The sequence below is a fragment of the Haemaphysalis longicornis genome, unplaced genomic scaffold, assembly GCF_048455015.1.
Source record: "Haemaphysalis longicornis isolate Haplotype H1 unplaced genomic scaffold, Haemaphysalis longicornis Haplotype H1 scaffold_1, whole genome shotgun sequence".
NCBI classification, from domain to species: Eukaryota; Metazoa; Arthropoda; class Arachnida; order Ixodida; family Ixodidae; genus Haemaphysalis; species Haemaphysalis longicornis.
In genome coordinates this window covers 183,513,768-183,536,107 of record NW_027526203.1, presented here as the reverse complement: position 1 = coordinate 183,536,107, position 22,340 = coordinate 183,513,768, and the positions used below count along the sequence as shown (strand labels likewise).

Below are 22,340 nucleotides of genomic sequence, written 5' to 3'. Positions count from 1 at the left end.
AAGGAGGAAACACGAAGAGCCACCCTGCTGGGAAGAATGTCTGGCGCTTGGGCGCTCTTTTGTGCGAAGCTCACTCACTGTCGCGGCTGCTGCCAGGCGGCTCTCCTGCATGGTTCCTTTCGCTGTCGCCAGCGGCGCTCGTGCGTGTATTTTGTGCCGTTTGGGCGGCCCTGTGTTCGACGCTGTGGGTACTTCTAAGCGCAATACTGTAGGTAAAGACCTCGCTGCAGGGAGCAAACACAAAGTGTCCTTCAGCGCTACTACCCGGAGGAAAGTTCGAGTTTGTTGGTAATCGCCGTTTCGTTGCTCAGAGAAAGGCGAAAGCGTAAGCAAGGCCAGATTGTTTTGTTGAAAAGGCTCTGAAATTCCTATGCCAAATGCGAACATACTTGAACGACGCGCAAACAGCGTGAAAAAAAAAGGGCATGTGACAAGCGTGTAATTTCTGTGCATACTGTTATCCCGTGGGCTAGAGCAAGTGTTCCGGCGATGAATACCTCGGTCGAAAATGCCTATTTCGAAATTTCGATTGTTAGCCGTCGGTAACGTCTACTGGCGATTCCGCAGTATTGAAATGTGTCCGAACGCCAATAATAAAAACATTATTAATTGATTGTAGGGTTTAACGCGCCGACGCAACGCAGGCGACGAGGCGCGCCGTAGTGGAGGGCTCCGGATTAATTTTGACCACCTGGGCATCTTTAACGTGCGCCGAAATCTCGTGCACACGGGCGTTTTTGCTTTTCGCCTCCATCAGAAAAGCGGCCGCCGCGGCCGGGAATCGAACCCGCGACCTCGTGCTCAGCAGCGCAACGCCTTAGCCACTGAGCCACCGCGGCGGGTAATAAAAACATTATAACCCCTTCCCTCCGGAAACGAGTGCACGCGAAGCTTGACCTCAGTGAAAACGAAACCGACCGAACTCGAAACGCAGTGACCGGAAAACGAAAACACTTGTGCGAAAATCAAAATGCTATGACCGAAACGAAAACGCTAAACCATCGATTGACCAAAACGAAACCCTTTCATTTCTCTGAGCTATGCGCGAACGCCAATGTTTGGTATACGTCAGTGTAGACCGTTCTCCTGGGATTATCGTGCACGTTTACGTCCTTCAATAGCTGCCCCCTCTTGCGCGGAGCGAACCACGCGCGGTCTACTTGTGCTATATCACGCACAAGGGCTATAAGCTCAAGCAGGGCCACAGTCAGCATTTTATCTCTGTTCAACCCCCCCCCCTCCCCCCTCCACCTGGAGTGGGTGCGGGCCGAACACTTCCTGGGCATCGTCATCATCATCATCTTCATTAGAACACGTAGATAAAGTTGACTTTGCCGCAAGGCCCTTCGGCGTAAGCCACCACCGACGGCACAAATCAGTCAACTTAAGCTTCGCTTGAATTATTAATTAATTTACGGGTAGTAATATTATCAAGACTCTATATCATGTACGTTACAGGACAGCGACCCAGCTACTATATTTTCTGAAAGAACTGCATTAAGCCCTAGATTTGTTTCGACGGAGGACTATCACCCGAGCTATGCATGTTTTGCTTCTTACATAGGCTCCGCGCTGTAATTCGCAAATGTTTGGTTTGAGGAACGTTGTTTCTTCGCTGGCTGACCTCCCCCATTGCATCGCGCCTTTTTTCTGCCCTGTTTTGAGTACAGTTTGTTTATTATCGCTGGCACGTTTGTGCTCATCCATCGTCGCTTCGGGCCTTAACTCTGACCTTTTCACGGCACCGCGGTGCTGTATGGAACCTCCTCCGTGACAACTTTGGTAAGCTAGACGAAGCACACACTCCCATTAATGCCGTTCGTGCAGCGCACACCGATGAACGTCTTGATGTCGGCAACGCGGGCGGCTTTTCACGCGACAGCCTCCTTTGGTGGTCGTTTGGCTAACTTCAAAGAAGACACGTGATCTGCGTCTCCGTCTTCATCACGCGGCTCTTATTGCTGTGATGTTTATCGTCGCTCGAAAAGAGAAAGGCGCGTTGGCTGCCTCGCTTGCTACGCCGGTCATAGCATTCAGGGCATGCAGTCGCAAAGCGCCGGGCCGTGTGACCGACGCACCAGAATTGTTTGCGGAGAAATCGGAATGCCGCCCTGTGGCACACCTAATGCCACGTAAGCATATACGGATGCTTCGTATCGAGTGCGCAAAAGCTACCGTTAAGATGTCAAACCAACTAGCCCGCCTATCCGTGTTACTGAAGAAAGAATACCGTCTGAAAAAAACATTTTTCTTTAGTTGAGCATTTTTCAACACCACTATGCAGCTGAGCAAGATGCAAGAATTGTGGGCCCCAATTTTCGCATCTGCCAACATTCATTTCTCGTTTGTTTGGTTTTCTTTTTTCATTTTTCGAGTCATTTTCCATTTTCTTTTCGCATCTTCCAACGTCCATAGGAGTGTCTCATCGTTGTTGATGAGAGTTGTGCACGCATTCTACCATTCTGACGCAGGTTCATTCAAAAGTGGAATGTGAAGTTCAGCGCAAGGCTGCGGTTAGTTCTCTCCCCTCCCCCAGATACACTCTGAATAAAAACAATGCGTTAGATGCTATTCGTGCTGCAGACCGAAATCGCCGGATGGCGCAGCAGGGAACAAGGCGCAGAGTAAGTAAATATGAAGCGTCACTTCGTTCAGCAGACATTCGAATTTGCGGTAGGCCGTATTCTCAAACACCCTGAAAACTTGCGCACGAGCGGAGCTTCTACATACAGCAGCCATATAGCGCAGCATGTATCGGAAGCCGGGCGTTCCGGTGTTCGTATTTCTTTCCATCTCCCCTGTGCATACCACGTTAGTGTAATTGATCCACCGCATGGAAATCACCCGAAACTTCTCGTGCGTGCGCGCGTTATATGTATGTGTGTGTGGCGCGGAGGGCTACTGATAAGGCTGCCGGCCACGGGCCGGTAGTTGTAGACGTCGCTGCACTGCGAGGCGGCGGAGGACGTTATCGAGGGCAGCTAGCCAGCCGCGGACGACCCCGAGGACTGCTATTATAAGCGGGTTCTCCCAAGTCGAGCAGTGTGGCACTTTTCCCTCCGCCCTTCCGTCTCGAGCCAGGAGTGGCTGTTGCGTGTGGGCCGCCCAGTGGCGGCGCCGCGCCGTCGACGGCCGCTTTCGATGCGTCTATTTTGGCTCTTTGCTGCCGACCTTGCGCGAGCGACGCACTGCCCCTGGTCGTCGCGGGGGTCGTCTCGTGCCCCACCTTTTCCCTCGACGTCGCCTTTGTCTTCCTCGGTCGCTCTTCCTCTCTGCGAGCAGCGATTACGCCACGCTCGTTTAGAATCCTCTCGTAAGGCTGCGGACACACGGGAGGATGCGAGCTCGAGGACGAAGGAAGCAAAAAAGGAGGCGAAATTTTGGCGGGCTCCAGAAGGTCGTTGGTTCGCGTCGGGGCAGGTAATTCTCCGAGGGGGGGGTGCGCTCCGCTTGCTCTCCCCGCGGCGTTTCTTCGTCTGAAGGTTTAGTTCCAGTCTGCGTGTACAGCACTTCCCCGCTGACAAAAACGGGGCCCTCCGCTGAGAAGGTGCACTTTCGCTCGTGGCCCAAGTGCACAATGCAAGCCCCCGCTTGCCACAGCTCCAAGATCGCGGTCAGCATTGCTTTGCCGCCGTAGTGTCTTGTGAGGTGTGTTCGTCGTGGTGTTATTTCTGATGTACACCGCACGGCTTCGTATGCATTGGCTCCAGAAATACCATGTAGCCGCTTCACGAGTATAGTTGTGGTTTCGCTTAGTAATCTTCGTAACACACTGTTACTTCTAGCCTAGGAACAAGGTCTATGCACCCATGTTGTCCCTTCGTCCGTGATAATTTTCTCCTGGATGCAATATTATTTGCTGTGAGCTTCAAATGCTAAGCGTTGCGAGTCACGAGGGCGTCTGGAATCATGCAGGGAGGTGATTGCAGGCGACAGCCTGAGAGGCCGCATTCTTCCGCTGGGTTTGCAGGCTATTCAGGGCAAATAAAAAAAACATAAACAAATGGTGAGCTTAGCGCCTTTTGCTCTTGTTATTAAGGGATCGCTGCATTTGGCACACAGGGAAGCAGACCTCAGCGATGGCACGAACAGCACTATATATAGTGCTGTTGCATGACCACCCTAGGGCGGGAACTAGCGACAACGAAAACGTGTATACGTTGTCGTTGTCGAGCAACAAGCTGATCTTCCGATGCTAAGCACTGAAGCGCCGCCCGAGAATTTCGATGATGTAGGCCAAAGCAGCATGCGCAGCGGCGAGTTCGGTGACCGTGGACGTTGTCCTGTGGCTAAGCGTTGCGCTGAAGGCGGTGCGGGAAGACGGAAACCAGATTCCTATAGCAGACGAGGTGGCGGTCATAAATCCATCCGTGTATAGATTGGTGTGTGCCCTGTATTTTTGGGAGATCAGTTATGAGAGATCAGTTATAAGGCGAAGAACTTTAAAGCAGGGGTGGGGATACCCTGTTTTCGGGTAACGCCGGGCACCCCTGCTGTAGTTCGCAGAGCGGGAACATCCAAGGTGGTTGTAAAAACGGAGCACGGTGCTGGTAGTGTATCGGCAGAAGGTCTCGCGCTTGAGTGGCGGAGCTGAGAGTTAAGGGGTGACCTTGCTGCCGTGCTACAAATCGCAGTTGCGCGCCAAGAGCAAGTGGTGCCAGCCGTCGGCACTCCACCAGCGTTCCTACCGTGGATTTGGTCTTCGGCACTCCGATGCACACGCTCAGGACTTGCGCTTGCATACTTTGCAGAAATCTCACATTTCCTTTTGAGAGGGGGACAAGTACAGGAAGAGTGTAGCGTAACAATCCAACGCACATGACATCCTACAGCCAAAAAAGAGACGGGACTGTGAGCTCGATCGTTCCATGTGTTCAAGGTCTGTGCATATTAATGCAGAATTAGCGGTCATTACTGTTTCTCGCATAGAGTAAGTTAATGAAACCATCTGCAGAAGCGACAGGAGCCCGAGGTGGGGTTTTTCCGCATAACTTGTATGACTGGTGGGCAAGAGAAGCCACTGGGGGAGTTCAAAGAAGCGCTCTTGAATCGAACGCAGATGCGCGCCAGCATGTGAATAGCTTGGGCTTTAGGGTATTTCGGAGCGCTGTAAAGCAAATCTGTTGCATCTGTAAGCGTTCTGGGCAAACTTCGGAGAAAGCCCGTTGGAACTTATCACCGGCGTGCAACACTAGCGAACATGCCGTGTACATGCCGTATGCATAAGCCTTCTCGGAGCCTGGTTACGAAATGACCACACCCTGGCGTTTCGCTCTGGACGCCAACTGGACATTGTGTGGCAGCGGCGCGTTGCTCGTGGAGCACCGTTCCCTAATTAATTGCTGAAGCTTACAGTGGCGGCAGCGCCGCTTCCTGGAAGGGGGAGCAAAATCGTGCCCTTTTCGGCGGTGCACCCTACATTAGCGGTGTTATTCGGCCATCGAGTTTCCTGGAAGGAACCGGTCCCCCCTGTTCGAAGGTGTCTTGCTTCATTCCGCGCGTTTCTTGCGCGGATACTTCTATGGCCTTTCGGCCGCGGATAGCAATGAGGGCTTTACGGACTGCTCAAGCTGGCCACTGGGCGCCTGTACTTATTTGAAAACAACAACAAAAAACACACGCTACACTATTTGCCAAGGCCAAAGTATAATAGTCGTGGAGGGTGTATATTTTTTGAGGCAGGCTTTATATATATATATATATATATATATATATATATATATATATATATATATATATATATATATATATATATATATATATATATATATATATATATATATATATATACACATACATATATATATATATATATACATATATATATATATATATATATATAGTGTTTTGTTTGGCAAAGATTCCAAAGAAACATGGGTGCAGTGAACCTACCGCTTACGTCTGATGCTCAGTCACCCTCACTACCATTCGAGTCCGTTGTGCCGCTTGGGCCACCGCTGCCAGTATCCCCACCAGCGGGTTGTCTACTGTTCCGTTGAAGTGGTTTGTGATTGGAAACTTCATAAATGACTTGACCACACCGTCAATTTGGGCCTGTTTTCACGGGTCCTAAATCCAGCTTGTCAGCTTGTTATGGTTGCTTAGAATCGCAAAAATACGATATATATATATATATATATATATATATATATATATATATATATATATATATATATATATATATATATATATATATATATATATATATATATATATATATATATATATATATATATATATATATATTTGGCTGTGCACCTATTTTCTATTTTTTAGAAGCAAACATCGTTAAAACATATCTCCGTATCATTTTGTTGAGCTCAGTCTCCTGAAAAGAGCATGAACATGCTATAACACAAAAAATAGGACAATGTGATTAGTGCAATGGGGTAGCGTGCTTGGCACATCTCAGCACGCCGCGTTTGATGTTCCCCATTCTGCTGGTAGGATCTGCAGGTTGTCACTGTGGTGTTAAAGACAAACATAGTTCTTGTGCTTTAGCATAAATAATCTGCATCTGAGAACCAATTCGACAACTTCACGGGCATCAAGGCCCTACTGCCGTCAAGCGGTGTCCGCAGCTTTACGTACAAAGAGTTACAGCAGAGCGGAGAACCGGTCCCATTGTGGTACCCGGTACACCTGCGCATGCGCACAACCAGTTTTTCCATCTCTGCGCACGCGCACGAGCGCCGGTCACCTACCGGGTACCGTACCGTGACCGGCTCTCCGCTCTGCCAGGCTCAACGTTGGGGTCACCTGACGTGCAGGCTGATCACGGGGCTACCCGCTTGCCCAATCAGGAGTATTGGCCAGTGACGGTGGCAACAGCTGTCCGAAGCTCGTGGTCGACTCGTCAGTTCCCATTGGCTCCGGCGTCAACGTACCCACCCACGACTCTCACGTACCACTCACGGAGATTGAGCGGTGACGGTGACAGTAGCAGTCAGAGGTTCGAGGCCGATTCACCCGTTTCCGTTGGCCGTAACGTCAGCATGCCCGCCCACACATATGCTTTCCAAACTCAGTGAATATAGTAATGCTTACGGATCCTCACATCATAAGAGAAAAATTAAATGCCCCGCAACTTTAGCGTTTATAGTTGGCTTGAAAATCGATATGTTACGAGATGTACATCTTCGAAGCTCGACGAGCTAACGAAATTAAAGAGCGTAAGCGTATTCTTTTGAGTGGCATGAGCACTTCGGGCGGATTAAATGAGAAAACAACAAAAAAGCCTTATGCTCTACTTGTGGGGAATCAAAATTACATATTAAATTGGATCGAGCTTATTGTTATACTGTGAGAGGGCGTTTGAAAGAAATACTTGCAGAGTTGTCAAAAATACTTTAGCGCCGGCTAATGAATTCAAGCAAACCTATCCACCTTGTGGGGCACTTCCTCCTGGTGTGTAAGATTAGGGCAGTCCTTTTAATTGGAAGACCCGAGTCCGTGCTGGTATTTGATGCCGCAGAAGTAATTTGTGGAAGAAAATCGCTTATATTCACGACCCATTGCTCAAATTGCAACGAGCACTTGTACACCAGAGTTTGTGAAATAGTTTGGTGTTATGGATGTATTATTTATATCGGGAAATTCGTAACATTGCTTTTGAAATACTCGTTCTGCATTTTTGTCGCTTCCGTGCTATGAGAAATTGATGGTTGCGTTGTCTGCACGGATCCAACTGCCTGTAGCAGCCATGTAAAACATCCCCCCTCCCTTCTGTCTATTTTGTTTTCATTTTGGCCTCCCTGCACCATAGAGTGCATAGTACTAATATATACTAAAGAGAAAACTGTCTCTGCAATAAAGTCGCGCCATGGGGGCCGCCATAAGAGATAACAGCGTTCCATTCCATTCTTACTTGTCCTGGATTGCAAATGGCTTCTTGACGGCAAAAGCAACGGGTTGCAATTTTTGCTTTATTTTCGTCTTGCATGGCACACTTAAAGCATCCCTAACCGAAAAAATGTTTTATTGGCTGCACTTTTGTATTAGTAAGATAACTTTATGTAGTCTTTTAACAACGACATTACAGTTTTGGCAGCCACAGGCAACTTTTGAGCTTATTTGCGAGTCACGCCAAGTCAAACTGGAACGCTTCTCTGCGGTTCTCAGGAGAGCGCGTTGAATCGCGGCCCTCCTATAGACACTAGCGGCAGATCTCCCTCCAGTGTGTATTAGTGTGAATCTCCGTGCCCTACGCCTCTCGTTTTCAGCCTCCTTTTCCCCATCATGGCCATTGCTCCGTTCCGAGAAGCAGGCGCCTCTGATGTAGCGCCGACGTGAGCAGTCTATTCATTATTCGCGGCGTTCTTTCTCCTGCATGTGCGGCGTGTGAGGCCGCCCCCACGCGGTGTGAAGGTCGAAACCCTGACCTTTAAGCGGCGGCGCGCGTGGTTCGCGGCACTCGGTGAACTCCGTGCTGCGCTCCAGACTGTGTGCGTGGGGGCGGCGGGGACGGTTCTTCCACGCGCCACGGGTCAATAATATATGGACGAACTCCCAGAATGCTGTGGCACACGCGCTCGCACGCGCCTCTCCTGCTTTAGGCCGGAGGGGGTTTGTCGCTCTGTCAAACCCAATTTGTCAATTGAGCGTGTCAGTATAGTAGCGTGCTCATAGTATGAAGTCGTATAGTATGTCCAGTTTGAAGAGGGATCAATTAAAGGGATACTGAAGCACTTTTTACAAAAAAAGAGCTTTTGCTCCCATTTTATAATTTTTGATACGGCGAACTCGAAAATCAAGTCAAAACTTGGCATAAACTATTAAAAAGCACTTAATTTTGGCAAAAATGAACAACGGGTGCCTAGAGGCATGTGGCGAACCTCACCGCCGTTCGTGATTGGTCAAGTCTTCCTGACGTCGTCGTGAGGACCCTCGGAGAAGGCGGAGCATGAAACGCGTTCCCAGCGGGTCGTCGCGGTAGAAAACGCTGTATTTGCATTTGTTTAATTGATCCCACGATGGCCAGTCCGAGTAGTGAGTTTATCGTACACCCGTACTGTTCGAGCCTCTCGCCCGTGCACGAGCGGCGACGGCGACAAGTGCCGGCGACGAACAACACTTCCGAGGAATACGTGTCCCAACCGGCAACGTTCACCCGCCTGGGAAACAGCTGAGTCGCCAAGCCATCGGCCAACTGCCGAGTTGCCCGACCGCGCTGTCATACTACGCCGACGGCGAAACAAACACGTCGGCTGATGGAAAGTCGCCGTAGTGTGACTGATTCGCCGACCGAAGAAGCCAACAAAATCGGTCACCCGACCGGTCGCCCGACGCGTCGTCGGGAATCGACCGAGAAGCGAAAACTGCTCGCTGACAACATCCGTGCCGCAATCAATGCGGCTCTATTTTGATAGTTTCTGGAGTGTAATAAACTCAGTAAGGTCCACGAAGCCCATGCAACTCAACACTAGCGCTAATGCAATCCGTATTTTGGCTTTCGACGCTTCGGCTGTGCTCTTCGGCGCCGCCGCTACCCCGGAGCTGCAAGCTGTAAATGGTGTGCGATCGGCTCGCCTATAGAAAATGTAAGGTCAGTTTCGTGCAGAAGAAGAGTTACGTAGGGTAATTTGGGTAATAAGGCATCAATATCGGCCAAGGTTTTTCATGTGAAACGTAAAACCAAAGTACGACAAGCTCTATCCCCGCAGTGGGAAATCGCAGTCGCAGCCGCGCACACACATTTTTGCGAGCGTTTTCGCGAAGCAGCGGAGTTGATGGCGATAAGCTATTGTGGGGGCTTCGGGGAACCTTGCTGTGCAAGCGCTATTTAAGAAATTTCAGTTTACCAGCCAGGAATTCTGTAAACCAGCTAGTAAACACCGACGTATGACACGGAAGGATGGGCCTCCATCTATTACCTAGGCTATTTTGCACCGTGTCGACATTTGTGCGGTGGCGCAGTGCTCTCGCGCGTCGCGCCCGTGCGCTCAACTTCGCGGGTTCAATTCCCGCCGAAGCCTCTTTTTTTTTTTTTTTCTTTCTTTTTTTTTTTTTTTTAGGGGGGATGGTTTGCGTATGCAATTTGTGAATCATTTTCTGCGCTGATTTTGAGAAGCAACCACCTTCTCAATGGAAAATTTCCTTCGAAACATGCAAGTGGCGTCTTGAGCCACAACATTTCCCTTTTCTCGCACCGTGTTTCTCGAAAATGCGGTACCATGGTGCAAAGTAAGGCCTTCTTTATTAGAGGAGGTTAAATTTCTGCTGACGTACGCACTAATTTATATGCAAATTTTAAGTGCTACAGAGGTCTTTTCACCGGGGGTTCATCCATAACATCCATATTATTACTGCCGCGGCACCAGCGCACAGCTCTTTTTTCTTTGTCCGTGATCCAACAAGAAGTTCAGGAGTACATACAGTACAAGCAGCGCACACGCCAGTACGCACCAACGGCTTCAGTCGTGCAGCGGCGACACGATACTCCAATTTTGATTAGAGAGAGCCGCTCCTCACATGTTTTTTGCGACGTCACCACTGCTGTTCCAGATTTTAGAGCCGATATCCCGCCGCTGGGGCTTTTGTAAACTGCAGTGGCGTCGTCACTTAGTTCAGCATGAGCTATATTGAAACGTTTTGGTCAGTAGTGGTCCCTTCTGAGGCACTCATATCACGATAAGCATGTTTTCATAACAGGTGTTCATGCGCGCACTGCGTTACAACGACCGACGAAGAAGATTGCTGCTGTTGCCAGGAGATACGGGAGGTTCGAGAGAGGCAAAGGCACCCCAGGTGCGCCACAACCACCAGAAAACTAAAAAAAATGTGTGCCTCAACAGGGCTGTGCTGGAGGTTGCACTTCGACGGAATGGCATCCCGATACTGCCTAGAAGCAGCCTGTCTGGGAATGTCTGGAACACAGCACACTCGCCTTTGTTGGCTTGAAGTGTTCCCTCTTTACAGTAGCAACCCACTGAGCAGCGAGTTTCGGCTCCCGCGGGAAGCTATGAAAGACCACTTTATCGCGGCCATAGGTGCTGTTGCAACCGAATGCCGAGCAGAACCTCGGCATGGTTACTCCGCTTCCTCGGCACGATTGTGAAGCAGTACAACGCAGCACTGAAAAAGTTTCCACTACTAGTTGCTAAATAAAAACAAAACACAGCACGGGGCCCAGGAAAGCTAATGCTGGCGGACGGCACGCTGAGAAAGGCAGCAGCAGGGGCCGAACACTTGCCGCGGCGGCCGATCGCTCCTCACGACGACGTCACCACGACCCCTTTCACTCTCGTGCCGTCCTCCTCCCCTGCGTTCCGCGCGTCGCGGGGGCGTGGCGATGGCGCTTGTTTATTCGCCTATTACGCCGCTATTTCAACCAAAAAAAAAGAAAAAGACCTCGTAGGTTAGGTGTTTAAGGTCAACGCTTACGAATTTCTGTTTATTCAGCAAATTTTAAGTGGAGAGTTGGTCGTTTTCAATCGTTTTAATGCGGAAGTAGTAAATGGCCCATGGACCGACAAATCCGACGACGGCGTTATCTGCAGCAGCGAAACGGCGCCTAAACTGCCATTGGCTGCGAACGCGGGCATGACGTCCCCGTTGGCTGCGACGCGTCACGTGACTCGCCAGTGTTACGAGAAGGCGCAGGAACAAATATATTTGAGCAATTTACAAGATAGAAACGAGTGCCGTTTGAGCTGGAACCGAAGTCACCGCCACGTGCAACACCGACGCGCTGCCGACCTCTTCCTCCTCTTTCTCGGCCATCCAAACCAGCCGCAGTCGCTGCAACCGTTATCGTCACCCCTACGTTGGATTAAGATATTGTCCTTTGACCACAGCAACGGCGTCATCGTTTCTAAGTGCCGGCTGAACTCCTGGCGGCGCGTGGGGATTGGGGCGCGGAAATTCACTGGCCTCACCCTGAGGCCCAGCAGTCACCAGCGATCCAGGACGCTCTGGGCGGCGTGCCGCCCAGCTTGCTGCCCACGTTGTGGCCGCTTGTGCTCCTCTCGGCGCTGGGCGCCCCGTCATCCCCATGAGAGCGTTCAACTGCACATCAGAGCTTTCGCATTCACAACCTTAGGCTTAGGTGTCCTTGGACTTTCTGGGAGTTGCCCCATTTATGCAGGTACATTGAGCGCACCTCCTTTGTGCGAAGTTGTTTTTTTCTGATGATTGGTGAAGCCCAGGGATGAGCTCTTCGGTATCATTAAAGGATTCTCTCTCTCTCTCTCTCTCTCTCTCTCTATCTCTCTCTCTCTCTCTCTCTCTCTCTCTCTCTCTCTCTCTCTCTCTCTCTCTCTCTCTCTCTCTCTCTCTCTCTCTCTCGTTCTTTTGATTTATCGAAAGTCACACACTCTCCAGCGTGCTCTTGTTGATTTCAGTCGGAGATGCGGCTCGTTCGAACCTGATAAATCTCATTGGTTCCACTCATTGGCTCGTTCCTCTTTGAGTACGAGGTAACGGCTTCTATCCTTCTCCGCGGTGCTTGTATACACCGCTAATGAGGGCGGGGAGAAGGTGCTTATGTACGGACTCATGGGAACCCCCTTCGTATTAAAAATATTGCAGCAACTCCCAAGTGCGAGTTGCCGGTTAATTGCCTAAGCCACTTTGCGATACAGTGGTCCCCTGTGAAGTCGGCTTCACTACTATAAACAAACGCGTTCCTGGGAAGACATTTTCCCACAGGTAATGTGGGATGTTTTCTATGTCAGTAGGAAGGTCTATCATTATTATTAAACACCGCAAGACCCCGTTCCCCATGTATTTCCATTGAGCGCTGTACGCCGATCCCCTTTAATCGTGGCTTTACTATTGTATACACGAGTGCATTGCTGGGCAGAAATCCTAACTTGGTTGGCCTTCCTCAGGCCATTCGTGACTTCAAACAAATTTTGTATTTTTCGAACGCGCGCTCAATTCTTGAATATTGTGGTGGTCTGGGACCCGAGCACTAAGTCATGAATAGATTGGAGGCAATTCAAAATCGCGACGTGCTCTTTGTCTCTAACTCGTGTAGTTATGATATTAGCGTTACAGGTTTAAAAGGCTCTGTCTCGTGGGAAACTCTAAAACTCCGGAGCACCTTTTCTGTGAGTTTATTCTTGAAACAGATTATATATGAGGAGGTAGCAACACATCGACCTCAGTACCTTCAGCCTCGCACGTCTATACACAGACGAAGGGATAGATAGCAGCAAGATAATTGGCGAATGTTCATGCCGCACATCTGCATTCCAAGCGCCCATTTTTTGGAACGCCCTATACCCGACACTGTTGCTACCGCCCCTGATAAATCTTTTTGCTGCGCTTTGGCAGCACTTGCGCACGAGCGCAACGTATTATGAGCCCTATTCATAAAGTGTACCGGTGTCATCTTCTGTTTTCGCTGTAATCACGCCAAACACTGTATTTTTCTCTGAACTGCGGCCGTTTTTTTTTTCCTTGTGCGTGTGTGTGGAGGGGGGTGGGGGGGGGGGGGCTTTTTTCTCTCCCCTTTTCTTTCTCCTACCTTTCTTGTACACCTGTATTCCCCATTCCCACACCCCCACACCAGCAGGCATTCCGGTGTCTACCCTTAATTAGGTGAGACAAACTACGCCTGCTGGTGGTCTTTCCTTTCCATTTTAACAATAAATTCATTCGATTGTTTTTTTCTGTCTGTGCGTGCGTGCGCGCGTGTCTAACAACGCCCTGCAACAATGCACTGGGGTGAACGTAGGTATGCTAACAAATAGATAAAAATGCAGTGCGCCTTCTTTAGCCGGAAATCTGATGAAAGGAAGTTAAGAATTCTTGTTCTGACTCCAAAGTATATATGTCTGAAGAAAAGATTCATAAAATAAAATATAAAATAAAATTAGTTTTCTTTTTCGTTAGAAGTTACAGGGGCGAGAAAAAAAAAAAGGCCACCTTCACTACTGCGGTGATTGCGGTGTGCTGATTCCACCACCGTTGCAATAAGCAAGCGCTTACTATGCGTCATCAGCGCCTCGTGTGTGCCGTCTTCATTTTTCTCGTTGTCATTTTCTTCGTCATTTAAATGAAAAAGCGACGAGCAAGCACTGCAATTTTTATGTTTAACTCTTCCCTTCGTGCGTTTCCCTTTTGCGCCGCAGCCTCGCGAAGCCATCCTGTGTGAGCTCCTATTCTAAGCCGCCAGAGATTGGCGAAGAACTCGCCGTGACTTTTCACGAATCCTTTGGGGGATTTGGCCAGGGCAGCCTCGTTACATATTTGGCTTTCGCGCGCATCGCATGCACTATTCTGCAGCCGCGACGTTGCTTTTCGGTACTTAAAGGTACACGGCATTGTGGCTTGCTCTACGAAAATGCGTGAAGTGTCGAGTTTCCGGAAGATATATTTCACGTGAACCTTGCTGATAACAGAAGTCACCTATCGTCGCCATTTCGAACAGCAAGTTGAGTACGCAGGGTCTTCTGACGTGAAAGCTGAAGGACCCATTGAGCGAAAGCTTGAAGCCTTCGGTGCGGCTCCTACACTATACCATTGACTGCGACGCGTTACTTTGCGCGGGCTATGGAATACAACACAACGAAGCGCGCGCGCATGCGCAGAGCCACGTGGAAAAGTGGAAGGTTTGATAGCGGGTCGTGGCGAGCTTAAGGGGCGTAATCGCCATGGTAATATTCTCAATCTACTCAGTTCGCTGAAAACTTTCGGGCTGTCTTTTCAGTGGTGAGATTGTAAGCCCGTTTGAAGCGCGAACAAGTCCCTTTTCTCGCTGCCAGGAGGCAGAAGTTCAGCTTGGAGCGAGAGCGAGTGAAACGTGTGCGTCTTCGGTGCGGGGCGCTCTGACGTACAACTCGCACCGGTCACGTAACGCGCAAGTAGAGCGTGGACAAAACGTTGGTAAACAGGCTGCGGACATGTCCTCCTTGAAAGCGCCGCTTGTCGAAGGTCGCTGGCTGCTTGACAGCGGCGGTCCAGCGCGCAGCGGAGCGTAGTTTCTTCTGTCGCGAATGCGGGCAATTCCGGGCTTTATAACAACTCTAAACTGGCTCCCGGTGCAACTCGTTTGCATTCAGGCCTTCGTAAATTTGATAAAAAGCAATTACTTTGTTAATTACTGACTCTAACCACTGTCTGTCCACCGCTTTTCTCAGGCGGCAGGTATCCGAGTCGGGACTGTCGTACCCTGTGGGCCGCAAACTTCTAACGTCATGCACTTACTACAGAAGGCAAAAAAAAAAAACCGTTGCCGATCGTGCTTTCTTGGGGCACTGAAAATATTTTGCTCGAAGGAAAGGCAGGCCGCATTTTACTTGTTAAAAAGCGGCAAATTTTGTTTACGCCTAGTCGCCGGCGGGCTTCAAAAACGAGCTTTTCAACATCTCGCTGACTCCTGAGTCACGACCTTTGTTCTTCGCCAGCATGGTTAACCGGTGCTGAGGAAATAAAGGGAAGTTGCGCCACTATGCAATTTTACGAACAGAATGATTTTGCTAAAGTAAGGGACTTCGCGGGGTTTTGTGGCGGCGCACTGGTTTCAGGGTACATCTGCGCGGTGGCTCGTGGCACTGAGGTGCTTACGCAGCTTAATTCTCCTCGTCATTTTTATTGATATATTGTTGATCCTGAACTAACGGGCCGTACACGTGACCCGTCGTCTGGCGTAAGGTAAGGTGCTTAACGAGGCACTTGTGCGGCCCGGAAGTAAATGGAGCTACGCAAGCCTCTCGTTTCTATGGTTCAGCAAACTAACTTCAGAGGACCGGCATCGCCACGGACTTCCTTTGCTGCGGGGAACGCCTTCTCGCGTCGCCGTTCCCACCGTGCATCGCCGGCCGTGCACAGTGGACGCCGAACTCACTGTGTGCGTGTTGATGTGCACAATGTTTGACGCGCAAGTAGGTTCAGTGTTTGGGCCACCACGGACTACTCTGTCCCGCGTCTGTTAAAAGGAACACTAACTGCATCTTTAGATAGTGTTCCTTTTAACAGGTTTCCCTATGCGTTCCCACTTTGCCCTGCAGTTTAGTTCCGGCGCCCAATCAGTGAGGACAATGGCGTATGCGGCGATCGCGGGAGTGGTTGAGACAGCTAACTCTAGGTATGATCAAATTACGACTATATTATTAGTCGTCATTATTTTTTTCTGTCGCAACCTGCACACCAACCTTAAGCGGATTCGATGTCTGCTCTCACCGCAACTATGGTGCCTTTCTAGGACCATAACACAACGATTAGCGATTTCGCTACGTCCCGGAAGAAAAGCAAAAATGAACAAAACAATCTGAAGCTCATAGAGTGCCCCACGGCATTCTGAAGCTTTCTTTTGGGTACTTCTTTTTCGCATTTTTATGTTCTCCCTTTCCTTTTTTCCGAAGGTTCTCATCCCGATCCCCTTCAACAACAGCAAAAAAAAAAAAAATCCTGCGTGTGCTACTGGATGAGGCAAAATGTCGGGAATTTTTTTTTTTCATTTTAAAACTATGTTCATTTCAGAAGCTGCGTGCAGCACTGTGGAGGCTACATTGTTGTCACCAGTCTGCCCAGTGAGCACGCCTAACTCACAGTGAAGGGGGCGCGACCTTAAAAGGACATTTCCGTCGAACCCTCCGGGATGCGCAAGGCCCGGTTAGGGTGCCGCGCCTGTTGTCGCATTCCTGATAATGGTGATGATTAGTGGCTCTCCCTTTGAATCTTGAATCAGGACGTCGGTTGTTAGTAACCAACCGACTTGCCTGTTTTATTCAACTTATATAATTGCCCTACTCTTGGCTAACCTAATAAATTTGCCTCCCCCCGGCTCCCCCCATCCCTGTTTTAAACTCCCGTCGCCCCCTCCCCCTTTTTTCTTCCCCCCCCCCCCCCCCCCTCTGTTCTAAATTATCTTCCGTATGATTACTCGCCCTGCGTACCGATCTCTTCCCTACTTTTCCTCCACCGCCATTCCAGCCGCCTCGTCGTCACCTCTATGGTTAGGGCCCGTTCGAAGCGGCGCGATTTCTGTCGCGGCGGCAAAATTTGGTCCAGACCAAACGACAAAAACGATCGCCGGGCGACAAAGTGACAGAAATTCCGTCGCTTTCGCTCGCTTTCTTCGCAGGTGTGAACGTGCCCGAAAAATGCCTGCAAGAAAAGCGTTGCGGTGGTTTTTCGAAACATTGGCATGATACGGGACAGGATGCTCGTAGAAAAAAAAAAAATTTTTGATAAAATGCGGTGTACTATAAGGCAATTTGTGGTTTTTGTATGCGTGTGTTTTACAATTATAACTTATAATTTTTGTATTTTACTTAGCTCCGTCTGTTTGCGCTGATTGAGCTATCGCATCTAAGCATCCGCGGGAACCGTCCCGTACGGTGCAAAACAATACTGATAAAATGCGTTGTACTATAAGGCAATTGGTGGTTTTTGTGTGCGTGTGTTATACATTATAACTTATAATTTTTGTATTTTAATTTCCGACGAAGAAAGCTCCGTCTGCTTGCGCTGATTCAGCGCTGTAGCCCTCGCATGTGAGAAGACGCATCCGCGGGAAACGTCCCGTACGGTGCCTCCATCTCTCAGCGCGTCCCGTTACTACGGCCGGCCCGCCGCGAGTGCCGCCTTGCCCTCCCTCTCAATCGGCCCCCCTCCGTTCCCCTCCTCGCTCTTCTTCCTGGTGCGACTGGCGCGCCGCCGCACAGTCCCATTCGGAGTTATGGGCGCGTTCGCCCTCGGAGCGTGGTGCCGCTGCTCTTTGCTGTCGTGTTCTCGTGCTGCCGCCAGTCGACCGCTCGCGTGGTACTAACTTCGGGGCAACAAAGTGTGATCGTGTGCTCGTCCGCGTCTGCCGGCGTCGTCGTCGGCCCACAAACATGACTGTCGCCTGTGGAGCGCGTCTTTGGATTACCTTGAGTCTTTGCGGACGACAGCGCGCCGTCGGGATAACTCTATGAAGGTAAGCCGAGGGGGAGAGAGGCTGCACAGCGGCCTGCGAGGGGGACTCGTTTCCTGCCCGCCTTGTTGTGAACCGCTCCGCGACGGGACAGAGAAAGAAAAAAACCGCAACCAGACAGCGGTGAAACTTCTCCTCCCGTCCCGGTGCCGTGGCAGCAGGTTCCCGCGGCCCTTGGTCAGCCGCTGGCCTTGCTTACCTTGGCTGCTTTTTTCTTGCGCCCGCAGTGCCAATTCTACTGGGCCCTTCCTTATCTCACCCTGCTGACAGTTCTTTTGCCGCATGTGTGAGGCCAAATTTCGCGATTGCGGTGGTTTTCTGCTTGTGCAGCCGCTGCTTGTGTACTAGTTAGAGGCGTACCCCCTACAGCTGTGGTTGAGGTTCCGAAATCATTTTCGCGGCGCCCAGCGTATTGCTCGCGAAGGTACTGAAGGAAGGAGCACCTTTCGCCCGTACCGGCAGGTAGCCGGCACGCCGGCGCCCCTTGCTCGCCTGCCCGAAGGCTTCTTCCGAGAAGAGGCGAGTTGCTGCCCTCTTCTCAGACCCTCCTGCTGCGACGAGAATCGGCCGGCTTCTCCCTTCCCGTCTGCTGGCCGCGTCGTGCGGAGAGCCATTTCGTGTGCTCGCGGATCCGGCCTTCCGCCCGGTGACCCAAGGCGTCGTAACAGTCAGGGAAAAGACTTGCTTGTTTATTTTCAGCCGAACACTTCGCCACGTTCCCACAGTCAAACGTGCCATGGGGCCGGCAAGTCCGTACACGCCCACGGAAATTTGTCGGAGACCTGAGCCAAACCTCGCAGATAGCTTTTTTTTTTTCTTTCTGTAATCTGGTTGGAACTCCGTGTGTCTGGCCCGGAGGCAAAGTCGTAATTGCTGGGCGAGTCGTCGACCGAAGCGTTAGTCCGGAACCGGTGCACATTAGCGTGTGCAGTACCCGTTTGGGACGAACCAACCGCATCCGCGCGGGGCAGGCCGATGACACGAAGAATGTCATTGCGCTATTGATCGAAAGTTCCGCTGGGACGCACTGGGTGGTTTTCCCGCCGTTTCTACTACAGCGATGCATTTCGTGTTGGCCATTTGCTGCGGAAAAACAGGGCGTTCTTGAGCCACAACATGGGCCTGAAGTTTCCCCCTGTCCGTCTCAAAGGGGTGTTCTCTCCCTGTCAATGATTATCCCGTTCCCTTCCTAACGCTTTCGAACCACAGGGTCAGAGCTGTCTTTGTAAATGTTCCCTGTACCACTGTCCCACGCTTCAGTTTTTCAATCCTCTCGTTGGCGCATTATCACAAAATCCACTGTCAGACCCCTTTATTTGAATCTTAGAGGGTGACGTAGCAAATGTATGAAATGCGAATATATGCCCTAAGCATCGTCCGCTGAGGTAGCAGGGTAAGATAGTATTGACCGCAAGCTCAGTGCCTCGGCAGATGCCTTTTTTTCTGTTAAGGAAGGAATGAGGAAGCTGTGGGTTAGTTGATTTTACCATGACAAAAACTTAACCAGAGTAGTCTAGCCCGGCTACTGATTCTTCAGGGTAGCCGACGCGCCGTCCACATTTCCTCCGCACTGGATGCGGCTTAACGTACTGGAGGAGCGCATTTGCCACACCAGTTAGTATGCACACTGGCGACAGAAGCCTGCGACACTGGATCTCTTCTGCGGTTCCCTCCTTATCGGCGCCGCGACCGTTGCCCCCGCCCATTTCTTCCGGTGGTGTTTTGATACCATCTTCTGGGCGCCTCTGCATTCTCCTCGTGTGCCCCAAAGTGCAGTTCCGAAGACTGAGTCAGCCTTCGGAACTGCAGCTGGCCGCAAGGGGCCCGCAGTGAGTCAAGCCTTCGATCCATCGCCGCCACCCCTCGTGGTTGCGCGATGAACTCGGTGTCACGCATGCGGGCGCCGTGGTATCCAGTCTAGCCACCGTGATGCACGCAGGCTACATTTGCCCCGTCTGGGCGACTGACTGCGTAGCGAACGTGTCGCTGCAGATCGTGTCCGTGCCAAATTTACGAATAAAATAAAAATAAAAAAAAAGAACGTTGGCGAGAAGTGCCAGCCCTTGCGTGTGTCCTGTTTCAGGATGTATACAGACCTTCGTGTTTCCCCTTCCTCTTTCTTTTAATGTAACTTTACTTTACCTTTTCGTACTAACCCCTTATGTACGTTTTCTTTTATGATCCGGAGAGGGCACGTCAATGTTTTGTTTGTGGCTCTTAGCCCCCTCCTTCTCTTTCTACTTGTATCTCCCGTCCCGTACACCAACAGCCAGGCCATACGCTTGCTGGTGGGCTTTCGTGTTTACTTTTTTTTTTTTTTTTTTCAAAACGATAAAGGCATACATTATGTTTCCGCGGCTTACAAAAACGCGGAACGTCCGCGCCATTGTGCTGGAGGATAGTAACGAAGCAGAACGTGTTACATTGCTTTTCAGCGCTTGGGACATCGCGGCTGCCGAAATTACTTTATGCCGCGCTGTCGTCAATTTAGCTTTTTTCGAGCCGAGTGAGCCCGCTCGCTGTCTTCAGTGCTGCAAGGCTGCAACAGCCCCTGCGTGCCGCTGATTTCCTTTCGGCTCTGCTCTTGACCATCATTAAGATCCTCCTTGTGTTTACAGTTGCTTAGAATTTTAACGAGGATGAAATGAATTCCTCGGGTGCGCATTCATCTAGTTGCGCGAGATTAGTTCGCGTGCATCCACAACCATCTGTTCTCTCGGCATCTTGGGGAGGGGGGTATGAGAAGCACGTCATGGCTCGGACAACGCGGTTGGGTACCGATTCTGTGATTGCCAAGCAAGTCTCTGCGCCCGTGGTGAAACTTGATCAGCTGGGGAAACGCCACTCATATCTGAAGCTTTGTAACGTGCCGTTCCAATTGGATTGCGGCGTTGTCTCGGGGCTGACTGAGCTGAGTAGGCTGAAGCGCGAGTGCCTCCGGGTGAGCTGGAAAAGAGGAGAGCTGGCAGGCCTTGTTCGGGCGCTCTTAGCGGTACAGTGGTGAGCTCGCCTAGGGTGGACACGGGAACGCATGGCCTCCGGTACAATCAGAGCAGCCTACCGTGAGCTGTGCGATGCGTCTCGCATACGCTGTGCATGTCAAGCCAGAATTTGCTTTCAGCGCGCGCATCCCGTCATCAGAGCGTCTGCTCTTTTGCTATGTTGCACGTCGTCTCCTAATGGTGTCTCGCTTTGATTCGAATCCGCGATACCTGTATGAACATGCCTAATAAAAACCACAAAGGTGCTTTCCCACAGTACAAATTGAATCGAGGTTGTAGTGCCCGAGCTCACTTCAAGCTCTCACTTTATTTCTAATAAACATTGCGCGTATGTGTTCCTTCGGTGTCAGCGGCAACCACTTCCAAAAAATAAAGTGCTATTAAAATGAGCGTCATCTCTTTATCGAGTCTGCTTGAAACAAGCTGGCAAGTTGCGATCTGACGAACCGGTTGCATTGCATTCGAGCTAACGAACGAATAACCGCTGACTCAAACATTTTTCTTGCGGATTCCATCTTGCAGTTATTTATACAGCGGCCGATTTCTCCGCCGCTACACAGATGAAGTTAGCAGACGACGCTGCATAGCTTTGCTCGACACGTACAGCGCATGCCTGCTGCTTCGCGCATCACACGGTAAGCTGCTCTGGTAGTACCGGCGGCCACTCGCACCGCGTTCACCCTAAGCGAGCTCACCACTGAACATTCTGATTCCAAGAGGGACAGCGCCCCTTTTTCACGTGACCGCACGGCCTCTGGAGATGTTTGGCAACCTTGTGGGACTGTAATGTGGTCGGGTGGCAAACGTGGCATCCACGAGCACAAGGGCAGGGTTGAGCGAGCACACGGTTCAGCTCGACGGTCGCTTGTTTTCTTCCCGTTCTGTCTACGATTTCATGGAGGTACATTGCGTTTCGACAACAACCTAATGCCGCACGATCAAGAGCACCAATATAATTCGCTGTATGTTTCGTTTCCGCTTGCGCGACGTAGGCCCGCCCACACTGTTCGAGGGAACGGGCATTCCAGGCGGTCCAATATGCCCGCCGGCTCCTTCGCGAACTGTCGCGCCTCGGGGAACGACGAACAGCGCTCGTTCCGCCATATAGTGCAACCGTGGCAGCGACTGCCGGTGGGGGCCATTCGCCGCGATAACCTTACTACCGCACGGCCAGGAACCCGGCGTTAGTGTTTTTCTCGTCTGGGCGGAGTTGAAGAGGGCAGGCGATAATTCTCGTGGCGCGCACGCCGGCGCTGCGCCGTTCTTCGTAGCGTCAGTTGTCCACAGTTCCGTGCAACGCGGTGTCGAAGCGGCGCACGCTTCGGCCGGTACCGACCAGGAAAAACAAATCCAGTCCTTCCGGAGATGGGCATTCCATTTTCCGCAGTCCCGCCGGGCTCGTTTCAGGCAATACGCGATGCAGTTTACGGCTTCAAGTCTGCCGATACGTGGGCAACGAGACGCCGGGATTA

The 22,340-nt window shown here is 50.8% G+C and overlaps 1 protein-coding gene across 7 annotated transcripts in view; it reads left to right on the top strand.

The window, feature by feature from the left end:
- LOC144139959 (rap guanine nucleotide exchange factor 2-like) overlaps nt 1-22,340 on the top strand; it is a 583,152-nt gene that overhangs the window by 439,469 nt on the left and 121,343 nt on the right. The window contains exon 1 of one of the 7 annotated variants that reach the window (XM_077672209.1): nt 17,614-17,869. The exons of the other annotated variants lie outside the window; for them this stretch is intronic. Within the exon in view, the coding sequence (XP_077528335.1) occupies nt 17,864-17,869 (6 nt within the window). The 5' untranslated portion in view covers nt 17,614-17,863. Of the gene's footprint in view, nt 1-17,613; nt 17,870-22,340 lie in introns of those variants that run through there. 7 annotated transcript variants of the gene reach the window in all.